This window comes from Cajanus cajan, chromosome 10 (genome assembly GCF_000230855.2).
Source record: "Cajanus cajan strain Asha chromosome 10, NIPB_CcT2T_4, whole genome shotgun sequence".
In the NCBI taxonomy this organism is placed as follows: domain Eukaryota; kingdom Viridiplantae; phylum Streptophyta; class Magnoliopsida; order Fabales; family Fabaceae; genus Cajanus; species Cajanus cajan.
The window spans coordinates 51,789,572-51,810,326 of NC_138526.1; the positions used below are offsets into that span (position 1 = coordinate 51,789,572).

Consider the following 20,755-nt stretch of genomic DNA (forward strand, 5'->3'; position numbering starts at 1 on the left):
TATATATATATATATGTATCTATGTATGTATGTATGTACAATAAAGTGTATCAATTATGGAATCATATAACAAGTGTATGTAATAATTTTGACTATATATAATATGGAAATAAATCTTAATTGTTGGTCAAGTAACATACTACATCAATTACATAAGAGAAACTCAAAAAGGTCAACTCGACCATCCTCTCATGTGGTCTATTTATCCTTGTTCTGCTCACATAATAAGTATAATTATCGCAAATCAATCACATGAAAATATACAAGAATAAGCTAAAATTCAAAAGAAATCACCATAAATAGTACATAAATAAATCTTATTATATTATTAACAAAATAAACTCAACATGCTTCAACATAACATTAATCCACAACTTAATAACAGAATATATAAACAACACCACGTAATCATCACATCATGTTCACAACATAATTTATCAACTCAACAATGTATATACAACACCATAATTAAACATATGCATTACACAACTCCACAATATCAACTACATATGCAAAATAAATCAACTATATGTGTCATAATGTTCATTTATATGTATAAAATCGATATTTTTGATATATGAATTTGTTTGGCATCAAACGAACCAACATTTGTTGGTTTCCAAATACATACTCTACATATAAGTTTGTTAATTTTTTTTATAACTACTTTAAAATCATATGAATATTTATTTATGATAAATTAATCGGATAAAAAAGTTAAATTCTACATTTGTGGTGTGGTACTTGTACATATAAATAGGAGTAATTTATGAAGTAGTAATATGAGCGTTGGATTAGAGTGGTTAGTTGAATTTGTATTTTAGTATGGTTATATTAAAAAGAATGGTTGGGCGACAGGGACGTGAATGCGTTTTCTTGTCTTGATTTATTGATGGATTATGATATGACAAGGCCGGTGGAGATAGTGTGCACACACTCACCTCGTGGACCTAACACTAACACCCGTGTGTCACTGCGCATCATTTTTATTAGTATTACTATTATAATAAATCTAATAATAAATAAAATACATAAATAAATATCATTTTAAATATATAAATCATATTTAAAATTTTAATTTATAAATAATTTAACATATAGAAATGAATGAAGATATTATTTGGAAAGAGAAGGAGGAATTTATATAATAAATGAGAAATGAGAAATAATAAATAAGGTGGAAGGTAGAGGAATAAAAAAAGGATTGACTTGGGAGGGAGGGTTCTAATAAGTAACAAGTAATAACCACTTGCAACCAATTTCAATTTCTTCACCAACTCTCCTCTCTCTCTCTCTCTCTATTTCTCTGCATAAGCATTGAGAAAAAGTGGTTGAATTCATGGCTGGTCTTCAAAGATCTGCGGTGTCGTTCAGGAGGCAGGGGTCGTCGGGCTTTGTGTGGGACGATAAGTTCTTGTCGGAGGAATTCAACAAAGTCAAAGAAGAGCAGGCCAACGACGTCCAGATTAAGACGCCGCCGCTCCAGAGAAGCCGCTCGGCCGGCGGAGGGCGGGGCTACCGCACGGGAAAAGTATCGCCGGCGATAGAGCCGCCGTCTCCGAGGCTGTCTGCATGCGGGTTTTGCGCGGCCTTTGGGAAAGCAGGGGAGAAGGCGAAACGAGGGAGGTAGGAGCAGTTTTTAATGGATTACTAATTAATAGACGGTGGCCTGAAGGCTGAAGGCGGCGGAGAGAGAATATTCCGGCCACTTTTGTTTGTTGATCTTTACTTTTAGGTTTGTTAGGGTAGGGCCGCTTCAATTCATCTTATTTTCAACATAATCATTACTTCTATATTTCTCTTTTCTTTTTATTATATATATTATGCAAACTACTTTTTTTACTTCTTTAAATAGCTTGTACAGTAATCTTTCTATTTTCCTTGCCTTCAGTACTCTTAATTCTTGTTTCCTGTCAACTCATCTGTTCAGTAATTTTTTTTTTCTTCTCTTTTTTATCGGTTCTAAACAGTTGAAACTTGTAATTCCTCCATCTGACTCTAATTTTTTTTATTTAAATAAGTCATAATATTTTTATTTTTTAATATAATTTTAATTATTATTTTTAAATTTATCCTTTCATAAATTATTCAATTATGACAATTTAAGATAATATATTTATTAGAAAATAGACTATTTTAATAAGATTCTATCAAAAGTAATACATGAAATATTGTTGTTTTTAAATTATAATTGTAGAATAAGGGAGTAACTACTTAGCTAATTCCTAGATATGAGATTTTTCTTATATTTAGATAATTTTTTTCTGAAAGCATTTTTAAGGGAAAAAAAAAAGTTTTAAAAAAATTAGTAATAGTTTTTCTGCATCAGTTTGTTCAATTATGAAGATTTAATTTAATTGATTGAACGGTATATAAGCAAGTTGTTATAATTTTTATATTGAATTTGATTTCTACTTATAAAAATAATATTAACTTCTTCAAAATGTTTTTTAAATTATATAAACTAATTTTAATTACAAGAAAGTTAATTTCAATTTAATTTTCATGTTATTTTATTTTCTTAATAATATTTTTGAAAAATGTTATCCAAGTAGAGCTTTGTTCATGAAAGAAAAGTAGTATGAGAGGAAATGTAGATGTTGATAGAAAAGGTGAGAGTTTGTATGATATTGTTAATCACTTTGAGAACACCCGCGTGGGGGTGTTGAGCAAGTTGATATTTTGCATCATTATGCTAACTTTAGATGAGGGCAAAATTGCAAAATACAGGATAAAGTTTTTTCCTTAAAAAAAAAAAGGATAAAGTTTTTGTCCTTGTTGGCCACCAGTGGGATTATCTTTATTTTATATATATATATATATATATATATATATATATATAGAAAGCAATCATTCTTTATTTTTATATCAATTTTATTTTTATGTATTATGGATACTATATATTTATATGAAAAAGGGAAGAATATATAAGAGAATATATAGATAAACTGTCGTTAATCATGAATTGGCAAAATCATTAAAGTATTTTAGCTTTTAATCAAATGTCATAGTAGTCTATTGTTTTAGTGAAGTAATGATATGTAATTGAGTAGTCGTACAAAGAACTTTTATTTTGATATAAATTATCATTCTATATTTTATATATTAAATCATTTTAGCAATAGGCATGACAATTTGTTAAGAATTTTAAATAACGGATTCGAGTTTCTAATAAAAGTTGTAATTATTGCACCACTACTTTCTCTTTTATTTCAATTTTCTTATCTTTTTTTTTAGTTCCTCTTTATTTACCATCACATTATTAATTATTATGTATTTCGCTTCTATCAACGGATTTAGCCGGATTGGTGAAGGTACGTAAGTGGTTGTAAATCTTATTATTTCAAGTTCATGATTTCTATAAATAAATAAAATGAAAGTGTTTGGATTCTCATTGAGTGGACTTTGATTTGGATCATAAAAGTAACTTACTTTTACTCAAATATAACATAAATTTTGGATAAGCATGATCTCAAAATTAAATGAGTCTAATTTAACTAGTTAATGAGTGTGTAGGTGTTATAAATCTTTCTATATTAAGTTTGATTTTCATAAATTAAAAATTATGGATATATCTAATATTCACTTAAGATCTAACTCAACTGATTAAATGACATGCATGAATTGTTGTAAATTATTTTGATATTAAATTTGATTTTCACATATAAAAAAATACATCATTTGTTATCTATTTATTTATCTATCTATTTATATATAATACATCCTTCCTTTTATTTGTACGTATACTAAAAAGTGTGTTTAACAAAACATTTGAAAAATTTATAAGTTAGTTTATCATAATTTATTTAGAAAATTACAATTTACTTTTATAACTAATTGAAATATTGTATAACTTATTAGCTTTTGACTTTTTCATTTTTTTATCTTTACTAATTTATTTGAAATACTCTTTTTTAATTTAGAAACTCTTTTATTTAACTTTTCATTATCAATTAAAAAATATTTTTATACTGTTGCACTAATTAGTCAACACACAATTTTTTTAGTTAGAGTAATTTGTCGTAATTTTATTTTAAGGCAATCATATTTATAACTTATTAACACACTCTTCTTTTTAAAAAATAAATAAATGAGTGAATGGTAGCAAATTTACTTACACATATTTAGTAATATGTTAACAAATTATACTATATTTTAATATGATTTCAATTATTACTGATTAAAAAATATGTGAGTGTACATCAAAAAATTTCACTTTTATTAGTTCAGCTATCTCTTAATCATATTATTTTATGATAATAAAAGAAAATGATAATTTAAAGTGACTATCTAGTATGATAATATAAATGTTAAATTTCATGAATTATAAATAAATCTCTAATTTCAAAAATTAAATTATCAAAACATATAAAGATAACTTTTATTTTTTGCAATTTAAGGATTTAATTCAATTTTTAAAAAACTAGTCACTAAACGATGTATTAAATCTTTCTATTTTTTAAACAAACATGTTGAGTCTCTTTTTCCTAGTATTATATATAGTTATTTTTTATTTTATTCTGGCGCATTCGGCGCTAACAGCTGTCCAATAAAAGGGAAATGGTATTACTGTTGACACTCATTCATTATCTTTTTCTTTTCTTTTTGGGATAACAAACTCAATGCAACATTGGATAGAAGATAGATAGATATGAACCTCAAATTTTATGGTGGCCATTCACTCTCTACTGTAGTCTACAACTTTGATTAAATGTGCTAAAATGATAGAATTCATATAATCTACGATTGAAGATGGACATATAAAAGGGAGTTGAGATCAGGGATAGTGTAATCAGAACATGTACCTTATCCTCAACCAAGTGCCATATTAGCTTTACTTATTTTGAATGACATTATGGTCTTAGCAGTAATGTTAGCATGTTATTTACACCAAATAGTAGTTTTCATATAGTGTTATAAAATAACTCGTCATATAATAGATGACAACATACCTCCTGTTAAAAAAAATTAGGATAAGCAGAATGACACTAGATTCAATGTTTTTGAGATCCTACGGTAATAAAGAATAAAGTAAATATCTTATAAGATTTTCTTTTTCCTGATAACGTAGCTGTCTGAATTTTTTCCCTTCGTTGGTGCTAAAAGCTGTCTCAATTTGATGATATGCATCTAAATGCTTAATAATGTTAATTTCAGGATGTGTAGCCTTTTACTAACATTGGACCAAGTTTGATGTTGTCAAGAGAAAAGAAAGATCAAAAAAATAAAATACATGTAAAACTTAAACGATAGCAGGAAATAATGTAATTCTGAAACACTCTGCATGTGTAAATTATGTATAAAATTGGATGGAATTCCAACGTAAGAGCATTGATTACTCTAATTTCTGAATCTAGTGATCAAGTAATATATCAGAAGAAAAAAATTTCAATCCATAATGTTCAATTTCAGGTGATGACTGCATTTCAATAGTCAGAAATTCTTCACGGATCTGGATCAGAAACATCTCTTGTGGTCCTGGCCATGGCATAAGGTGAAAGTAATTTCCACTTTGCAGTTCTCTAAGAGATTTAGTGGTATAATTGTTAATGGATACTGAAACTAATATATTTTTCAGCATTGGAAGCTTGGGAAAATCAAAGAAATGGGAGAAAGTGCAAAATGTAATTATTGATGGAGCTTATCTTTACAATACTGATAATGGGCTGAGAATCAAAACATGGCAGATAAGTTTCTTGACAACTGCAGCACATTCTTTTTATATGTCACCAAGCAACGTACAAATTGATTGACTTGTCTCAAATTTTCGTTAGGGTGGGAGTGGCTTTGCTTCCAAGATCACATTCCAGAATGTCTTAATGGAAAATGTGTCCAATCCAATAATAATAGATCAATACTACTGTGATTCGCCACATTCTTGTAGAAATGAGGTATATATTTTTTGAAGTTTTCACGGGCTCATTCCGTAAATTTACCTATGTATGGAATGGTTCATTTATTGATGGTTTGGTTTGAGTTATTCTACTACAACTCAAATATGTTGTAAAAATGTAATGTCCTGTATCAAATTGCAAACTTCTGCTGTCAGAGTGGAGAATATATCCTTCATTGATATACAAGGAACTTCATCCACCGATGAAGCAATTAAATTTGCTTGCAGTGATGCCTCTCCATGTGAAGGTTTACATCTAGAAAATATTTTTCTTGCATCATGCTTTGGAGGAAATACCAGCTCTTTTTGCTGGCAAGCTCATGGTTCTGCTCGAGGTTTTTTGTATCCTCCTACCTGTTTCCCAAGCAGTGATGATGATTTTATTAGACATAATGTCTTGTTAGAGTCAAACGATGCAAACCCTGCTATTCAATTCGTTTGAATATAAGGTTTTTTGTACAGATAGATTAAAGTAGTTCATGAATTCCCCCGTAATTATTTTGTAGACTACTGTTTAAGAGGAAGGCAGATATGGTGAACGCTTATGATCCGTATAAGATGTTAATTTTGTGATGATTATTTTCCTCATTCCTTGTCTTTTCTTTCTGGTCAAATCCCAATTACGCTAATGATCTAGTTGTCTTTTCTCGTCTAGTGTCTCTAAACATCAAGATTGGGTATCTACTAAAAAATTATGATTAACCGTAAGAAATAAGCAAATTCACAAAAACAGTTAAAAACACATTTGGATTGTTTTTCTTACTAGAACATCAACTTTTATAAAGTTTTCATTCAATAGAAGGTAAATTCTCCTACATCTAGGATCACTACCATGGAATGGAATTAGTCATCAGATGTGCATAAGTGGAAAAGCAAGCCACCTGAACGGACTACTAATAAACACACAACATTATATTGAAAAAGAAAAACACCTATCATGTTGATCTTACATACTCCAAATTCGTTGGAAGACAAGACAAAATCAATATCTAACGTATCTTATATGTTAAAATAATATTTGATTAATGAAAGTCGTATTTTGTAAGTACATATTAGTTTTTAGTTGTTAGCTTTAAGATATTATGTAGATGATGTTTATGAACAAAAAAAAAACACTTGTATGAAGTAAATTGATCAGAAAAAATAACAGATTGAATTAACAATTATTGCAACATGATAACACTGAAAATTGAGAGGAATTTACTTATTCCCAAACTGAGAAAATATTTCTATACCAGATAAGGGTATAAGTACCAGGTCAAATATAAGGAAGGACCGAGGAATAACCTACTTAACCTGTTTATTACGGATAAGCACTAATGGATTCTCTTATGGGCCTACATTTGGGCCTAAGCCCATTAAGGTTAGTATAAATAAGTGCGATTAGTGACAAACAAAGGTACGTTTTCATAATTACCAGTTTAATCAGCAGTAATATCTCTGAGACCGAGGACTGACTTAAGCATTGGAGTGGCTTTTGCAGGTACCCCTCTCTTTTCCTAGGATATATCATGGAAGACGAAGACCCAGCAGGAGTAGCAAAATTACCGGAGTACCCTCGTGCAGGTACAATTTCTAACTTAATGCATCTGGACTACATGGTAAGATCTAGAAGTGTCAACTCCAGCTTCAAGCCCTAAGACCTGCATTAGCGGGGGCCAAGTTTGGGGCACCCATGGGCGAGAGGCTTATACATGTTCTCTAGAACTCTGAAAGTTCTAGGTACCATCTTATCAACATACAGTGTTCCATCCAGGTGATCACACTCATGTTGTAAGATCCGGGCCTGACAACCAGTAGCATTTATTTTGAGGGGTTCACCGTAACGATCAAAACTTGCAACTTCAACATCAAGGTACCGCTCTACCACAACACAGTATCCAGCCACACTGCAAAATGATATTGCAGATGATGATGTTAATTGCATCCTAGATATATGTACTTGACACGTTACTACCTCATAAAACACAAATATAAAGTGATCTCGATTATTTTAAAAATTATGACAACACTATTGAAAAGCTTAAGTTGTTACCTACAACAATAATAAATCCAACAAACTCAATTGCATCGAATCAGGTTGGAGGAAAATCTCACTAAAATGTGGCATGTTCACAATAAGAGAGCTGAATAATATTAAAAAATCCTAGTGTTCTGTTGCACATGCCTCATCGTGGAAATGCACTAAACCTCCACAAAACCTTATGAATATTGAAAGAAAATTGCTAGTTTTTAGCCCTTAGCCATAATAACTATGAAGCATTTGCTTAAATGGAAGCATATATGTAAATATGGTACAGCTAGTTAAGAGAAAATCCCAGCAACTGAATGACAGTATTTCTTAAACAAAGGGTGAAAAATGAATAATTGGCAGACCTCAAGCAGCCTTCAAAAAAGAGTGCAGTTCTATTGGTGTTGTACTTGAGCTTGGGGTTGAGGATGACCTGGCGCAACGCAAGACAAGCGAAGAATGAATGGAAGTAAGTAAGTAGCTATAAGAATAGTGAATTTAAGCCTAACTCAATCTTACAAAAAAAAAGAGTTGTTTTTCACTTATATATTATTTAATTACCTAATCTCTATTCGACATGAGACTTGAGTTTTTTTTCCATAGTAGTAGATTAAGATTAAGAAAAAGGTCGCATACCAAAAGATCAAAAGGTCTTCTATCTTGTGCTTTTAACTCTTCCTCTTGCTTGTAAGTCATGTATTGTTTTTTATCTTCCAAAACAATAATCTGCAAAAGCATAATAATAATAATAATAATTTAAGAGAGGTAGGTAGCATATGGATTGATGGATAGGGGATAGGTACCCTTAATGGGATTCCAATCTGCCTCTCCGGCATTCACAATTTTCGACAACTTCCCCCCCCCCCCCCCCCCCCCCCCCCGCAACCAACTTCTGCTGCAACCATCGGAACCACGCGCAACCCCTCCCTTCTCCCATATTTTATTTTTACTCTCACACAAATTATTTCCTTTTTATTTTTTTAATTTTTTTTAAAATTTAAAAAACCTTAATTGTAGTTTGTCTATAAGTAGTTAGAATTATGAAAATCTATATTTCGATTATCTTTCTAATTTTTACTATTTCTTTTTAAGTTACAAATATTTAAATAAGTAACTTTTATGACTTTTTTTAAAATAAAAAATTTATTTATTTTTACTTCAATGATATTCTTAAAATACTTAGCTTTAAGTAGTTAGAATTATGAAAATCTATATTTCGATTATCTTTGTAATTTTTATTATTTCTTTTTAAGTTACAAATATTTAAATAAGTAACTTTTATGACTTTTTTAAAATAAAAAATTTATTTATTTTTACTTCAATGATATTCTCAAAATACTTATCTTTAAAAACTAACACACGACTTCAACGGAAATTATAAAAAAAGAATAGTGAGATAAAATACAAATATGTTTATTGTATTTAATTTTTTTTATTATTTAAACAAAATTAAATAAAAATTTATAGCAATAAATTAATAATAAATAATATAAATGTTGTGAAAGAAAGAAATAATAATAATATAATAAAATCATTAATTTTTTACTTAATTTTTTTAGTTAATATAAATTGAATTTGTTTTTAACTAATATAAAAACTTTTATATTATTTATTTATTTTTTATAATTATTTAAAAATTACACTTTTGTTCTTTTCACGCATTTAAATAATATATTTTAATTATTTTATTTTATTTTTTCACTATTTAACTTTTAATCTACAAAAAAGTATGAATTGAAACCGAGGATTTTCTTACCATTTTGCATGTTTTATTGGATTTTGAATATCTAACGGGCTTCGGCTTTGGGCTTCCATTGCCATTTAGTGGCATTCCCAACAATGGCCTGTTTTGATTCAAGACGATTGCTATTTATATTCCCTTTTTGTTAATACACTTTACTTTTATATTTTTTTTAAAAATATTTTCCGGAATAACTTAATTATCTCTAAAGGTGGGAGGATCTATTAAAAGAAATTAGCTCTTTAAATAAACTTTAGTATCTCCAAGTATTAATATTTGGCTTATAATCAGGGAATACCTTTTTTTTTTTTTTTTTTTAAGAATACCTTTCATTTCAATTGAGTGAGTGGGATTCATTCTATTTTAAGAGGAAAAAATCCTTTTCTTTCTTTCTTTCTTTATTCTTCTTCTTCAGAAAATATTTATTCGTATAACCATTTAGTATAAGAGTAATTATTATCTTCAAAAGAAATTAATAGTTAAAGTCTAATTCCTTTTAAGATGTAGATACCATTAAAATAAGTTTACTTCTCTTGAAAAAATTATTTTCATACACATAACTAAAAACTGAATGAACATCTCAATTATAAATTTAGATCTTGTTAAACATTATAATATATAATATTAAGTTGTAAATAATTTATATGTATAATCAATGCTCGTAGATAATATCATCTCTCTTGCCTCGGGTAGAACCCAAGTCACTTTAAATATGCTTGCTAATCTCATACAAATGATATTTATAATATCTAGTTAGAATTCGTCAGAAAAAAATAACAAATAATATAGATGATTCTAAATCATACTTACATACTTTAGCATTTTTGTCGTGCATCACATTCATCTCATGCTTATGTCTATAAAACTTTGCTTTGTGTCATCTCAGAATGTCCCTTTTCAAAACTCTTGTTTAAGCCAAGTAACACATATCCTAAAGTCCAAAAATATATATAACTTTGCTTTGTGTCACCTCAGAATTCCCTTTTCGAAACTCTTGTTTAAGCCATGTAATACACATGCTAACGTCCAAATTAGCGACAATGAACGATGGATATGGAAGCTCACCTAAGATTTTTCATAAAGATGCTTTTTACATAGGCACGTGTCTGTAATGCCAACAGCATTTTTGCATTTCTACCATAAAATAATACAGATACAGTGGAGATTGAGAAATAATTAAGAACCCCAACGTGGGATACCATCTTTCCATGTTTCTTAATCAATGCCATCACATGCCTATGTTCATATTTAATGATTAAATGTGTACCAATCTTAGGGTTGAGGGACGTCGGTATACACATGACACTGAATGTTCCCTCATTGCTCTTAACAATTTCATTAAAATAACATTAATGTTGTCTTCAACGTAACAATAACATCAATCCACGTCTTACGCCGCAAGATGAAATTCAATGGTCTGCTGCACATGCCATACCCGTGTGGGACTCCCATTTGAAGATGTTATTTATAACTTATTGTAAAGTTCAAATTTATTAATAAATTATTTATGATGTTGACCTTGCACTTAATGGATGAGGAAAAGCATTAAGCTTTCTTCAATCAATAGGCAAATTAATTATTTAATTCCAACGTAGTAATTATTCTTGAGGCATGGCATTGACATCCTATGCATTTACTACGCTTGGCATATTGTAGCAGCTAGATATTCTCAGCACCTTTTTGCTTCGCAGTTGGCACCATCTATTAACTTTGGTTTCAAGGGAAAACTAAGTTAAAAATATATCACCGAGATTAATGATCGGAGAATAATAAATTTGTTTCGGTTCATAAAATATGAGTTTTATTTTCACTGTCCATGTGTAGATCTTATTGGTAAATATTCATATCTTAATAAGTATTTTAAGTTTCGATACATGTATTGACTTTATTGTGAAACCCAACTCATTTAAACTTTTATATACTGAATTGAAAAGTTGAAAGGGCATATTCCCTTGTGGTGCTATATATCTTAATTTATCTATATATATATGAGGAAGCACATGAGGGTGGCCATGAAGCATCATTTCATTGAAAACCAATAAGGCCTTAGCTTTCTTTCTTTCTTTGTTTCCTTTGACATTGAATTAGAGAAGCAAGCAAGTATGAGAAAGAGCCAATTCCAACCTTCAGGCCACAACAAGCAAGCCTTTTCATCAGAAGAGCAAAAGAAGAGAAAAGCTTCAAGTGCAGGTGGTGGTTCAGATGATGGGGCAAAAAAAGCAGAGGCCACTGAGAAAACGAAGCCAATTGAAGACATCAACGCCAGCGCTGATGCCTTCATCAAGAACTTCAGGCAGCAACTCCTCATCCAAAGGCTCCAATCCATGGAGAACTATGAGCAAATGCTCGCAAGGGGACTCTAGTTAGACTACATATAATACTCTCTTCGACCCTTTTTATTATATACTATTATTTATTTCTTATTAAAAAAAATCAAAGAGAATCTAAATATTATATTTACTTAATTTCTGCATATATATATAAGCTATTATGTATGATTTGTTGTTTATTTTAATTACCTTTCTTTATTAAGCATGGTTTACAAAGAAATAAGGAGCAGAATAGCAGGCACTCCCTGCCAAAATGGTGCACGAATGAATTGTCAGTAACAACAATGTATATTATTCATTTGGCTTATATTATGGAGTAGCATCTTCGTACAATGGAAAGTATATATTGTTTTAATATATACTTCTTCTTCTTCTTTTTATTTCTTCCCATTTTCATGCATCATTTAATGGTTTATATTAGCATTAATATGGAATCTTGTCTGATCTTTCACATAAGGATTTCCACAAGCGAAATCATTAAGCTAAATTGTTTCTTTACACTTCTCAAAACATGAAAAATAATAACATAAATGGTTGATGAATGACGGACTCTGTTAGTTATATTAAATGATGTTTAGCTTCTTTCATGATAACTAATAAGTTTACGTTATTTTTTGGATTAGAGATGGTTTTAACTTTTAAAGAGTTGGATTTATGAGTCCGCTTTATATTTACAATAGGTCTTGTTACGATTAGATGGCCAATAAATCTAATTAGAGTGCTCATCTTTTTAATTTGATATTCCTTAAAATTGAACTTGATTTTTATAAAACATAAATTTTATCTACAGTTTTTTGCCGCCACTTTTGAATGGATACCAAACTATTTCTGGAAGTACTACCCTTTAAATTATATGGCTTAAAGGTTTTGTTTGAATTTGTTTCAAACATAAAATAGATTTATTTAAGAATAGTTAACGGGTTAACTTTTGAAATGGCCTAACATGCAATGAAATTTAGAACAAAACATAAATATCCTTTTTAGAAAATGGGCATACAGATAGTTTGGTCTTAGGCCCATCAAAGGTTATTTGGGCTCAGATCTGCAATTGCTTTCAGTCACGCGGTACCCATCAGAACACGCCCGCTTTCGATTCTGATCCCTCACCCCAAAGTAACATGTATTATTGTATTATTATCAAATCTACCTTTAGTCTCCATTTTTAATAATCATTATACCTTTTAAATATAAAAAAAAAATTCTTATATATCTTTTCTAAATAATTATATACAATTTTTTAATATTCTATCTATGTATAACTATTAGTCTCGACCTTACTAGTATATATATTGTATAAGAATTATATTATCAGAATATTTCTCGATAATAAGAAAAATAGCTAAAAATTATATAATGATAAATAGAGCATTGTCTTAAAAGGAAAAAATGAGACAGGTACCACCTACTATAAAATTATTGCAAATTAAACAAATCATTATTATGAACTTATATACGCCTTTAGAATCAAATACTAAACTGAATGTAGAATGCATGACGCAATGCCACAGTTATAGGAATCAGAATAAATGAATAAGGACATCGCATTCAAATCCTTATAATTAGTATTTTACTATTTTTTTAATAAAAAATTTAGATTAAAGTAAGACACAATTTTATGCATGATTAGAGTCAACTATCAACTTTTTTTTAAGACTTATAGTGAAATTATAGATTGCTTACCTTATAGATTGTCTATCTCATCCCTATCATATAATGGAAGTTGAATTCAATCACACAAATTTTAATTAATTAAAATAAAAAAGACTTAATCAATTCTATTATATTTACAGAGTCAACTAGTATATGTGATGTACTGATGTATAAGATAAATATTCATTTTTATATAATTAAAATTAATAAGATAAATAAATATTTTTAACATTTAAACTGTATTTTAAGTTCACGATAAAAAATTATATTACGGTTACGAGATTATTTAAAATAATTGATAGTTTTTTTTTATAAAAAAATTAAATTTAAAAACAATAAAGGGTAGATTTAAAAATTAAGCAATTAAAAAACTAATTTATATCGATAAATATAAAATTAAATTAAAATTGAAATTAAAATTAAAAACAAAATTAAATGCTCATAAAAATACTATCATTTGAGAATAACTGCTAAAAAAAATTAGCTTTTCTTGTATATTAACATTCGATTAAAAAGATTGCCGTCTATAATAATTTTATACGATTCAAACACGTTTATAGAAAAAAAAAATACATGTAATTTATATATAAAAAATCACAAAGTATTATATTAAATATTTATTAATTCTTATTAGAAGAATTATTTTTAAAAAAATTATATTGGTTAAATGCAAAAGAGAAGAATACAATAAAAGAAATTCTATGGTACCCATCTTATTTAAGAAGGTATCGGTACAGTTTTTTATATTTTATATTTTTAATATTTTATTTAAATAATATTTATGATATTTTATTTTTTTTAATTTTTAAATTATTTAGTCATCTTATTTTTTTTATATATTCTAATTTATTTGTAATAATATTATTATATATTTAAATAGTTTAATTTTAATAATTTTTTAAGTATATTTTTATCTTTTCATTTAAAATTTTTAAAATTTTATATTTTAATTTTAATAATTTTTTAAGTATATTTTTTGTCTTTTTGTCTTAAATTTTTAAATTTTTATATTATAATTTTAATAATTTTTTATTTCTACTATTTATTAATTTTCTTTTCTTTAATATCTTATAAAATATTGAAATCTTATAATTTTAATCTCTATAACTTTATCTTACTTTTTATTTTATAAGTATAAGTTGAATTATTCATTTTATAATTAAATTAATTTTTTTTAAATTTTTTATAAATTTTTATATAGGAAAATATATTGAAAGGATACCGTAACAACTTCCATACAATAATGCATAAAAATTAACCTCATTAAAATATAACACACATTTGGAATTAAAGTTTTTGAAATAAAAGTTTATTGAGAGGTGGAGCAGGTGGTGCATTAAATTCAGCATGTGTCATGTGATTTTAGGCATAAATAAATAATTGCGACCAAATTTGCATTGGCCGAGTCAGCTTTTCTGTTTGTGTTGTTGGCGCTGAGTCAGCTTATCTATACTTTCAATTTGTTATCCGACTCAGCTAAAAGCATTTATTTCTATATGAGTAGGCCTATATCAAACACCACTTTATCAGAAAATCATTCATGCATACATAGTTTATATAGTTTTTACACCCTTATATATAATTAATTTTTATAATAATTATTTTAAAATTATATTAATAATATTCTTTAATTGAATACATGCAATTTCTGCACTGATGTGCATGAAAATTAAACTTATACATTCATGAGTTTTATTATGATTCACCAATTTCATCACCTAACTTTGCCCATGATGGTTGCTTCATTCTATACACATGATTAGTTATTGATTTGAAAATTATTCACGAAATGTTGCTCATGTAATTCAAAGAGTGGACAAATTAATATGTACAGCATTTATATCATTTATATTTTCCAGTATAATTTTTTCTGATGTACAAGGTTGCAGAGGATTACTGATATATTTTTGTGTTTCACCAGGCACCGATTGAATGTTTCCACTTAACTAATATATTTTTCTGCTTCACCAAACCATAGCAAGTTTACATATCTTAATACATACTATTTTTTCTTTATATGTTATTTTAAAATCAAAAGTTTAAAAATGAAATTATCTTGTTTTTTATTCTCTGTTTTAATTGAAAGATTTTTTAATGGAAGGTAATAAAGTAAATTGAAGAACAAATCAATGATAAAATGATTACATAATATAAAGTATATTTAAATGCTAAACCTTTTGTTTTATAGTTCAGACTTACACATATATTATTCTCTATTTGAAGTGTTTTCTACATTTATACGGAATAAACAAATTACAATATCCGTATAATAAATCATTAAAATTTCAAGTTATCTAAACTTAATTGCTAAAATTCAAAAGGCTTACTTTCTCAGTTTTTATCTTCAAAACCTAACTTAATTTGTAACTCCATAAGAAATAACTCATCAATTATGTGTGGACACCTTATATTCCATTTGATACCTAAAAGCTAAAAAGATAAAGAACAAGTAGATAAAATTACAGACGTACATGATGGGTAATAAGATCTATAAAAAGAAGAAATTAATCAACAAGAAAAAAAAAAGATATCATTTTTCTTAAAATGTATGACCTTCACATCAACTCTTCCCCCAGAAGTTGGAATCAGAAAACTAATTAGATACAATAAATGATGCAAGAAAGGGTAAGCAAAGGAAAATTCATTTGGGAAGCTGATTTACATGGTAGAAGGAAGATAATATATATACCTTATGATAAGAAGAAAGTAGCGAATTGTAGTTGTACTTTATTGGTGCAAAACAAGAAAAAAAGACATCGATAATCAAGAAAGCATGAAAAAAGGGAAGAGTTGGTGTGTATAAGTTAATTTTCCAGCTTAACAATTTGATGTATCTTTGGCTGCTGAAGCATCTGAAAGTTCACTCGGGAGCATGACCTTACCATCTCACCTGCTATGGGAATCACAGGAAGGCTATCACAGTTGCAAATCTCAATCATGAATCCATCTGGGTCGTGAAAAAATAACTGATCCACTTGGATTCCACTTTCTTCAACCGTTGCACGCACGTACTCAATCTTCATCTCCTCAAGCTTATTCTCCACTGCTCCCATGTTTTCACACTATTTTTTTAAAAAAAAAATTCATCCATCACAACATAATATGCTAGTTTCCTTAACCATAACAAGCGCATGTCACGAGTAGAAGTGAAAAATCAATGAGAATGCTGGGTTTAGAACTTGAAAGTTGAAACCAATACAAACAATTTCACACTAAAAAATTATATATTTAATTTCGTCTGTCTTGGCATTTTTATCTGCATTTGACTAGTTGTAAAGTAATTAAGGAGGTTGGAAATGTTGATCTTATTATGAGACATAAAGAATGGCATGATCACTTGACCCATCACCACAAATTTGAACATTAAAGCCTTACCTGAAAAGATATATGATTATCCTTGGGATTAATTTTTGTTTTTCTTGTAACCTTGTTTGGATCCTCAGCTTGCAGCAAATGGATTCCAATTCCGTATCCAAATAGCCTGGTAAAGAAAGTGAGAAATTAGAAGATAATTAAAGTTATGGAAAATTAATGATATGATATGATATGACATACCATGCTCCATCAAAATCAAATGAGCCTGGTCTCCTGATGGGGAAAAATCCGAGAAGGTTTTGGTAGAAGTTGATGGATTGGTCCACTGATGTGCAGACAAGGGAGATGTGGTTAACAGACTTAAGGTGCAGAGGGTTTGCTTCCTTTTCTTTCATTTTGCACTTCAAAATAAAATACCAAAACTATGAAAACAAATTCAAGTATTCTGAGTTCTGAGTTGTGAGTTGTGAGAGAGAAAATGAGTGTGCCCTGTGCTGTGCTATATAGAGGCCACCGCCACCTATGTGCCACGTGTCAGCGTCAGGTGGATTTTACTGACACATCATTCCCACGCATGCTCTTTCAATCCATCACCTTTTCCTCATTTTCTTTTATTCAACAACAAACCTCAAAACTAAATACAGAATATAATTATATCTTTTTCTTCTTAATTATCCCATTATATACAAGGAAAAAAAATAATATTTATATAAATTTACAAAAATATTTCTACAAAATATTATAAATTATAAAAATTAAAGATTATCACATATATTCCTACAAAAAAATTACTTGAACCAATTAACTAACTACGTGTTCTAATTTTTCATGGGAATATGGAAACATTCTCGAGCATTTTTAACAGTTAGCCATTTTTTTTAAATGTCATTTTCATGTTATATTTATGGGAATAACATTCTTCAGAACGAACTAAAACGCTTCTTAAAATATATTCTAAGAGAAACAAGTTTTTTTTAAATTAAATTATATTCTTAATTTAATTCACACTTTTAATCTCTTAAATTTTAAATATGTAATTTTCGCTATTCATTAAATGTTTATTTGTTAACGCTATAATATTAATTATAATTTAGCATTAGATAAATCTCGCAACAAAAAATATTTAGAGTTATATATGTTTTAAGTTCCATTAAATATCACTCTATCTTTTTTTTTTTCATCATTTTTTGATCTTTGAAACTTTTTACTTTTTCTTATATATCATTAACTCTAGTTATTTTAATGTTAAAATAGCTAAAAATATTAATTACGATAATTAAGATAACAAACAATTGTTTTTCAAAAAAGATAACAAACAATTAATTTCAACATTTTATGTGTATTATTTAATTAAGTAATATATTTGTTATTTTATATAAATAAGATAATTATATATAATTATTTTATAATTTTAATATATTTTGAACAATAGGTTTCATTATTTATGATATGGTTTTTACTTTTCAATCTACTAATCTACTTTTTAAAACTTACTCTCTTTTTTTCTATTTCAAAACACGTATCATGATAAATATAATAAATATAATAAAATCCTATAAATCACATATTATTAACTACAATAACTTAATACTTATACTAAAATATGGCAATGATTAAAATGGATAGATGTATTTTTCAAATTGAGTTTTCACCTCTTATGTCTATAAATAAAAACTCTACACAACCTCCAATGTATTTTCTGTGAACTTTGCTATATATTTCAATCTCAAATTCTCTCTAACTTGAATCTTGAAATATATATAAGTGTCATCATGGCAATTAATACGAAAATTTTACCTTTTTGCCAACCATCACTTCATACGACCACCAAAAATGTTTTTTTTTTCCAACTTCTTATATTTTTAATTTACCATCTTTATTTATATTTTCAAAATAATTTTAATATTTTAAAAAAATTAATAATTTAAATATTTATCATAAATATAAAATATTGTTTATATGATAAAATATATATATTTATCATAAATTTTAATTATAATATAATTTTTACGTTTAATTACGGTGAGGAAATTAGATCAATCTAATTGGGGGTGGATTTGACTCATTTAATGCGTGAAGGATTACACTCTATATAAAAAACTACGATAATAATATTTATTTAAAAATTAACACTGATAATAATAATAATGATTAATTATATATTTTATTATATATAAATTTAATTATTATATATCGATTATGTCAGCACTTTATTATCTGAATTATGTCCCTCATTTTAAAAAAGTCAACTTTGGTCAATATATATATAAAGTTATTAAATAATATATTTTTAAAAAAAAATTGTTATTAAATTTATCATATTATTAGTTACCGTAAATTCAAAATTTTATAATTATAAATTTGGCCCTTGATTATATTCGATTTTCAACTTATTAAATATGAAGTCATCATCGAAAATACTATTTTATGTTTATAAGATGAAAAAATATATTATATATAAAGAGGGTATAGAATGAGTTAAAGGAAAAAGTAATTAACTGTAGAATCTTAAAAAAGTAATTGCACAAATTTCACATATTAATTGTTTAATTATAAAAAGTATTTTTTTATTGAATATACAAATACAATGTCCTTTGAGAATTTGTTAGATACAAAATAGTTAAATGAGTATCTCAATACAACTTAATTTTCTGAATTTCTAAGAGATAAAATCCACAAGAATCAAGATTTAAACGATATTCGTTTAATTTGAAATAGCAATTTTACTGAGACTAAAATCAACGCATGAATTAAATATTGTTTGTAAGTCACTTAGCAGTACTCATGAACTAATAGATTTGTTCCATAAAAATTACTATTCGAAAGCTATGTGTTATAGGACTTAGTTATGTTTTCCTCTTGATCTAAAGTTCTCTACACTGTTATTGTATTTTTTTTTAAATACTATTATTGTATCGTAATGCTTCCTCCAAAATGATTTAAATCCCAAAAGCACCTTTTTATTTTTTATTTTTTCATTTTCATTTCTATTTGGATGTAACTGATTGTTCAGTAACCGAGCATAACACACTTGATCAAAAATATCTATTTTCAATTCAGTATTTCGATGTGGCCGATTGTTCAATAATTGAGTATCTGGTATATTGTTTTTATATTAAATACTGGGTCACTACATTAATGAAACATTTGATATCTGCGTGAAGTCACGAACAAATCAAATCTTTGTCCGCAAAAAATTCGAGCAGAATTCAATTATGCCATCATGTGCATGCAAGTGATTAATATTGCCACTCCTTCATCATGGATATTTCAATTTCCAACTTAATAATTTAGATCAAACTCTAGAAATTGACAAACACGTAATTAAATGAACTGTTATAGTACATTTGTTTTAGTTTAATTAATGTTATCATGCTTAAATTCTAAATATACACGTGTATTAAATATGTTGGGACTCGCAATAATCTTCTCCGACTTTAATAAACAATATAAGAAATGTCACTTTGCTGATATCTTAATTTTTTTCATATGATAAGAGGAGTACAATTAAAAACGACGAACAAGAAGAAATAATATATATTTTTTTAATTTTCGTCATATTTCTATCAAGGTAGTCAAGTGGGTCGGAATTTGTTTTTTTTTAAACCAATTCTATATTTTTCTTGGTCCATGTTCCCTACAGATCATTTTCTTGTTTTAAATTCACCCTTGAAGATTTTTCTAACATTATTTCATAGGTCAGTGTCCATGCATAGTAGTATGAATTAATTTCCATTATTTTCTTGGTCCATGCATGAATGAACACGTTATGAAGAAGTAGCATCAAATAAAAATAAATATGGTCACCCTGATTG

General features: G+C 27.6%; 2 protein-coding genes and 1 long non-coding RNA gene across 3 annotated transcripts; 1 reads left to right on the forward strand and 2 right to left on the reverse strand.

Moving 5' to 3' along the window:
* The first annotated feature begins 1,625 nt into the window (after nt 1-1,625).
* LOC114916390 (uncharacterized) lies at nt 1,626-6,481 on the forward strand. The gene is made up of 3 exons (XR_003804817.2): nt 1,626-1,745; nt 5,413-5,494; nt 5,579-6,481. It is a non-coding gene; the product is annotated as an uncharacterized LOC114916390 (long non-coding RNA).
* A 542-nt stretch (nt 6,482-7,023) lies between these two features.
* LOC109805539 (peptide deformylase 1A, chloroplastic) lies at nt 7,024-8,764 on the reverse strand. Its single transcript, XM_020367642.3, has 4 exons — nt 8,708-8,764; nt 8,541-8,630; nt 8,270-8,337; nt 7,024-7,782 (listed from the first exon to the last, which is right to left on the reverse strand). The coding sequence occupies exons 1-4, from the start codon at nt 8,738-8,740 to the stop codon at nt 7,542-7,544; spliced, it is 432 nt and encodes a 143-aa protein (XP_020223231.1). The 5' UTR covers nt 8,741-8,764; the 3' UTR covers nt 7,024-7,541.
* A 7,365-nt stretch (nt 8,765-16,129) lies between these two features.
* Nucleotides 16,130-17,426, reverse strand: LOC109805538 (glyoxylase I 4). The gene is made up of 3 exons (XM_020367641.3): nt 17,181-17,426; nt 17,001-17,106; nt 16,130-16,687 (listed from the first exon to the last, which is right to left on the reverse strand). Exons 1-3 carry the CDS (start codon nt 17,333-17,335, stop codon nt 16,430-16,432), a joined length of 519 nt encoding a protein of 172 aa, XP_020223230.1. The 5' UTR covers nt 17,336-17,426; the 3' UTR covers nt 16,130-16,429.
* Between the last annotated feature and the right edge of the window lie 3,329 nt (nt 17,427-20,755).

Coding starts and splice junctions, on each gene's coding strand:
- LOC109805539 (XM_020367642.3), bottom strand. CDS start 8,740: ATGCCGGAGAGGCAGATTGGAATCCCATTAAGG. Junction 8,631..8,707: donor AGATTGGAATCCCATTAAGG/GTACCTATCCCC, acceptor ATGCTTTTGCAG/ATTATTGTTTTGGAAGATAA. Junction 8,338..8,540: donor GAAGACCTTTTGATCTTTTG/GTATGCGACCTT, acceptor GCGTTGCGCCAG/GTCATCCTCAACCCCAAGCT.
- LOC109805538 (XM_020367641.3), bottom strand. CDS start 17,335: ATGAAAGAAAAGGAAGCAAACCCTCTGCACCTTAAGTCTGTTAACCAC. Junction 17,107..17,180: donor TTTGATTTTGATGGAGCATG/GTATGTCATATC, acceptor TTTCTTTACCAG/GCTATTTGGATACGGAATTG. Junction 16,688..17,000: donor ATAATCATATATCTTTTCAG/GTAAGGCTTTAA, acceptor TTAAAAAAATAG/TGTGAAAACATGGGAGCAGT.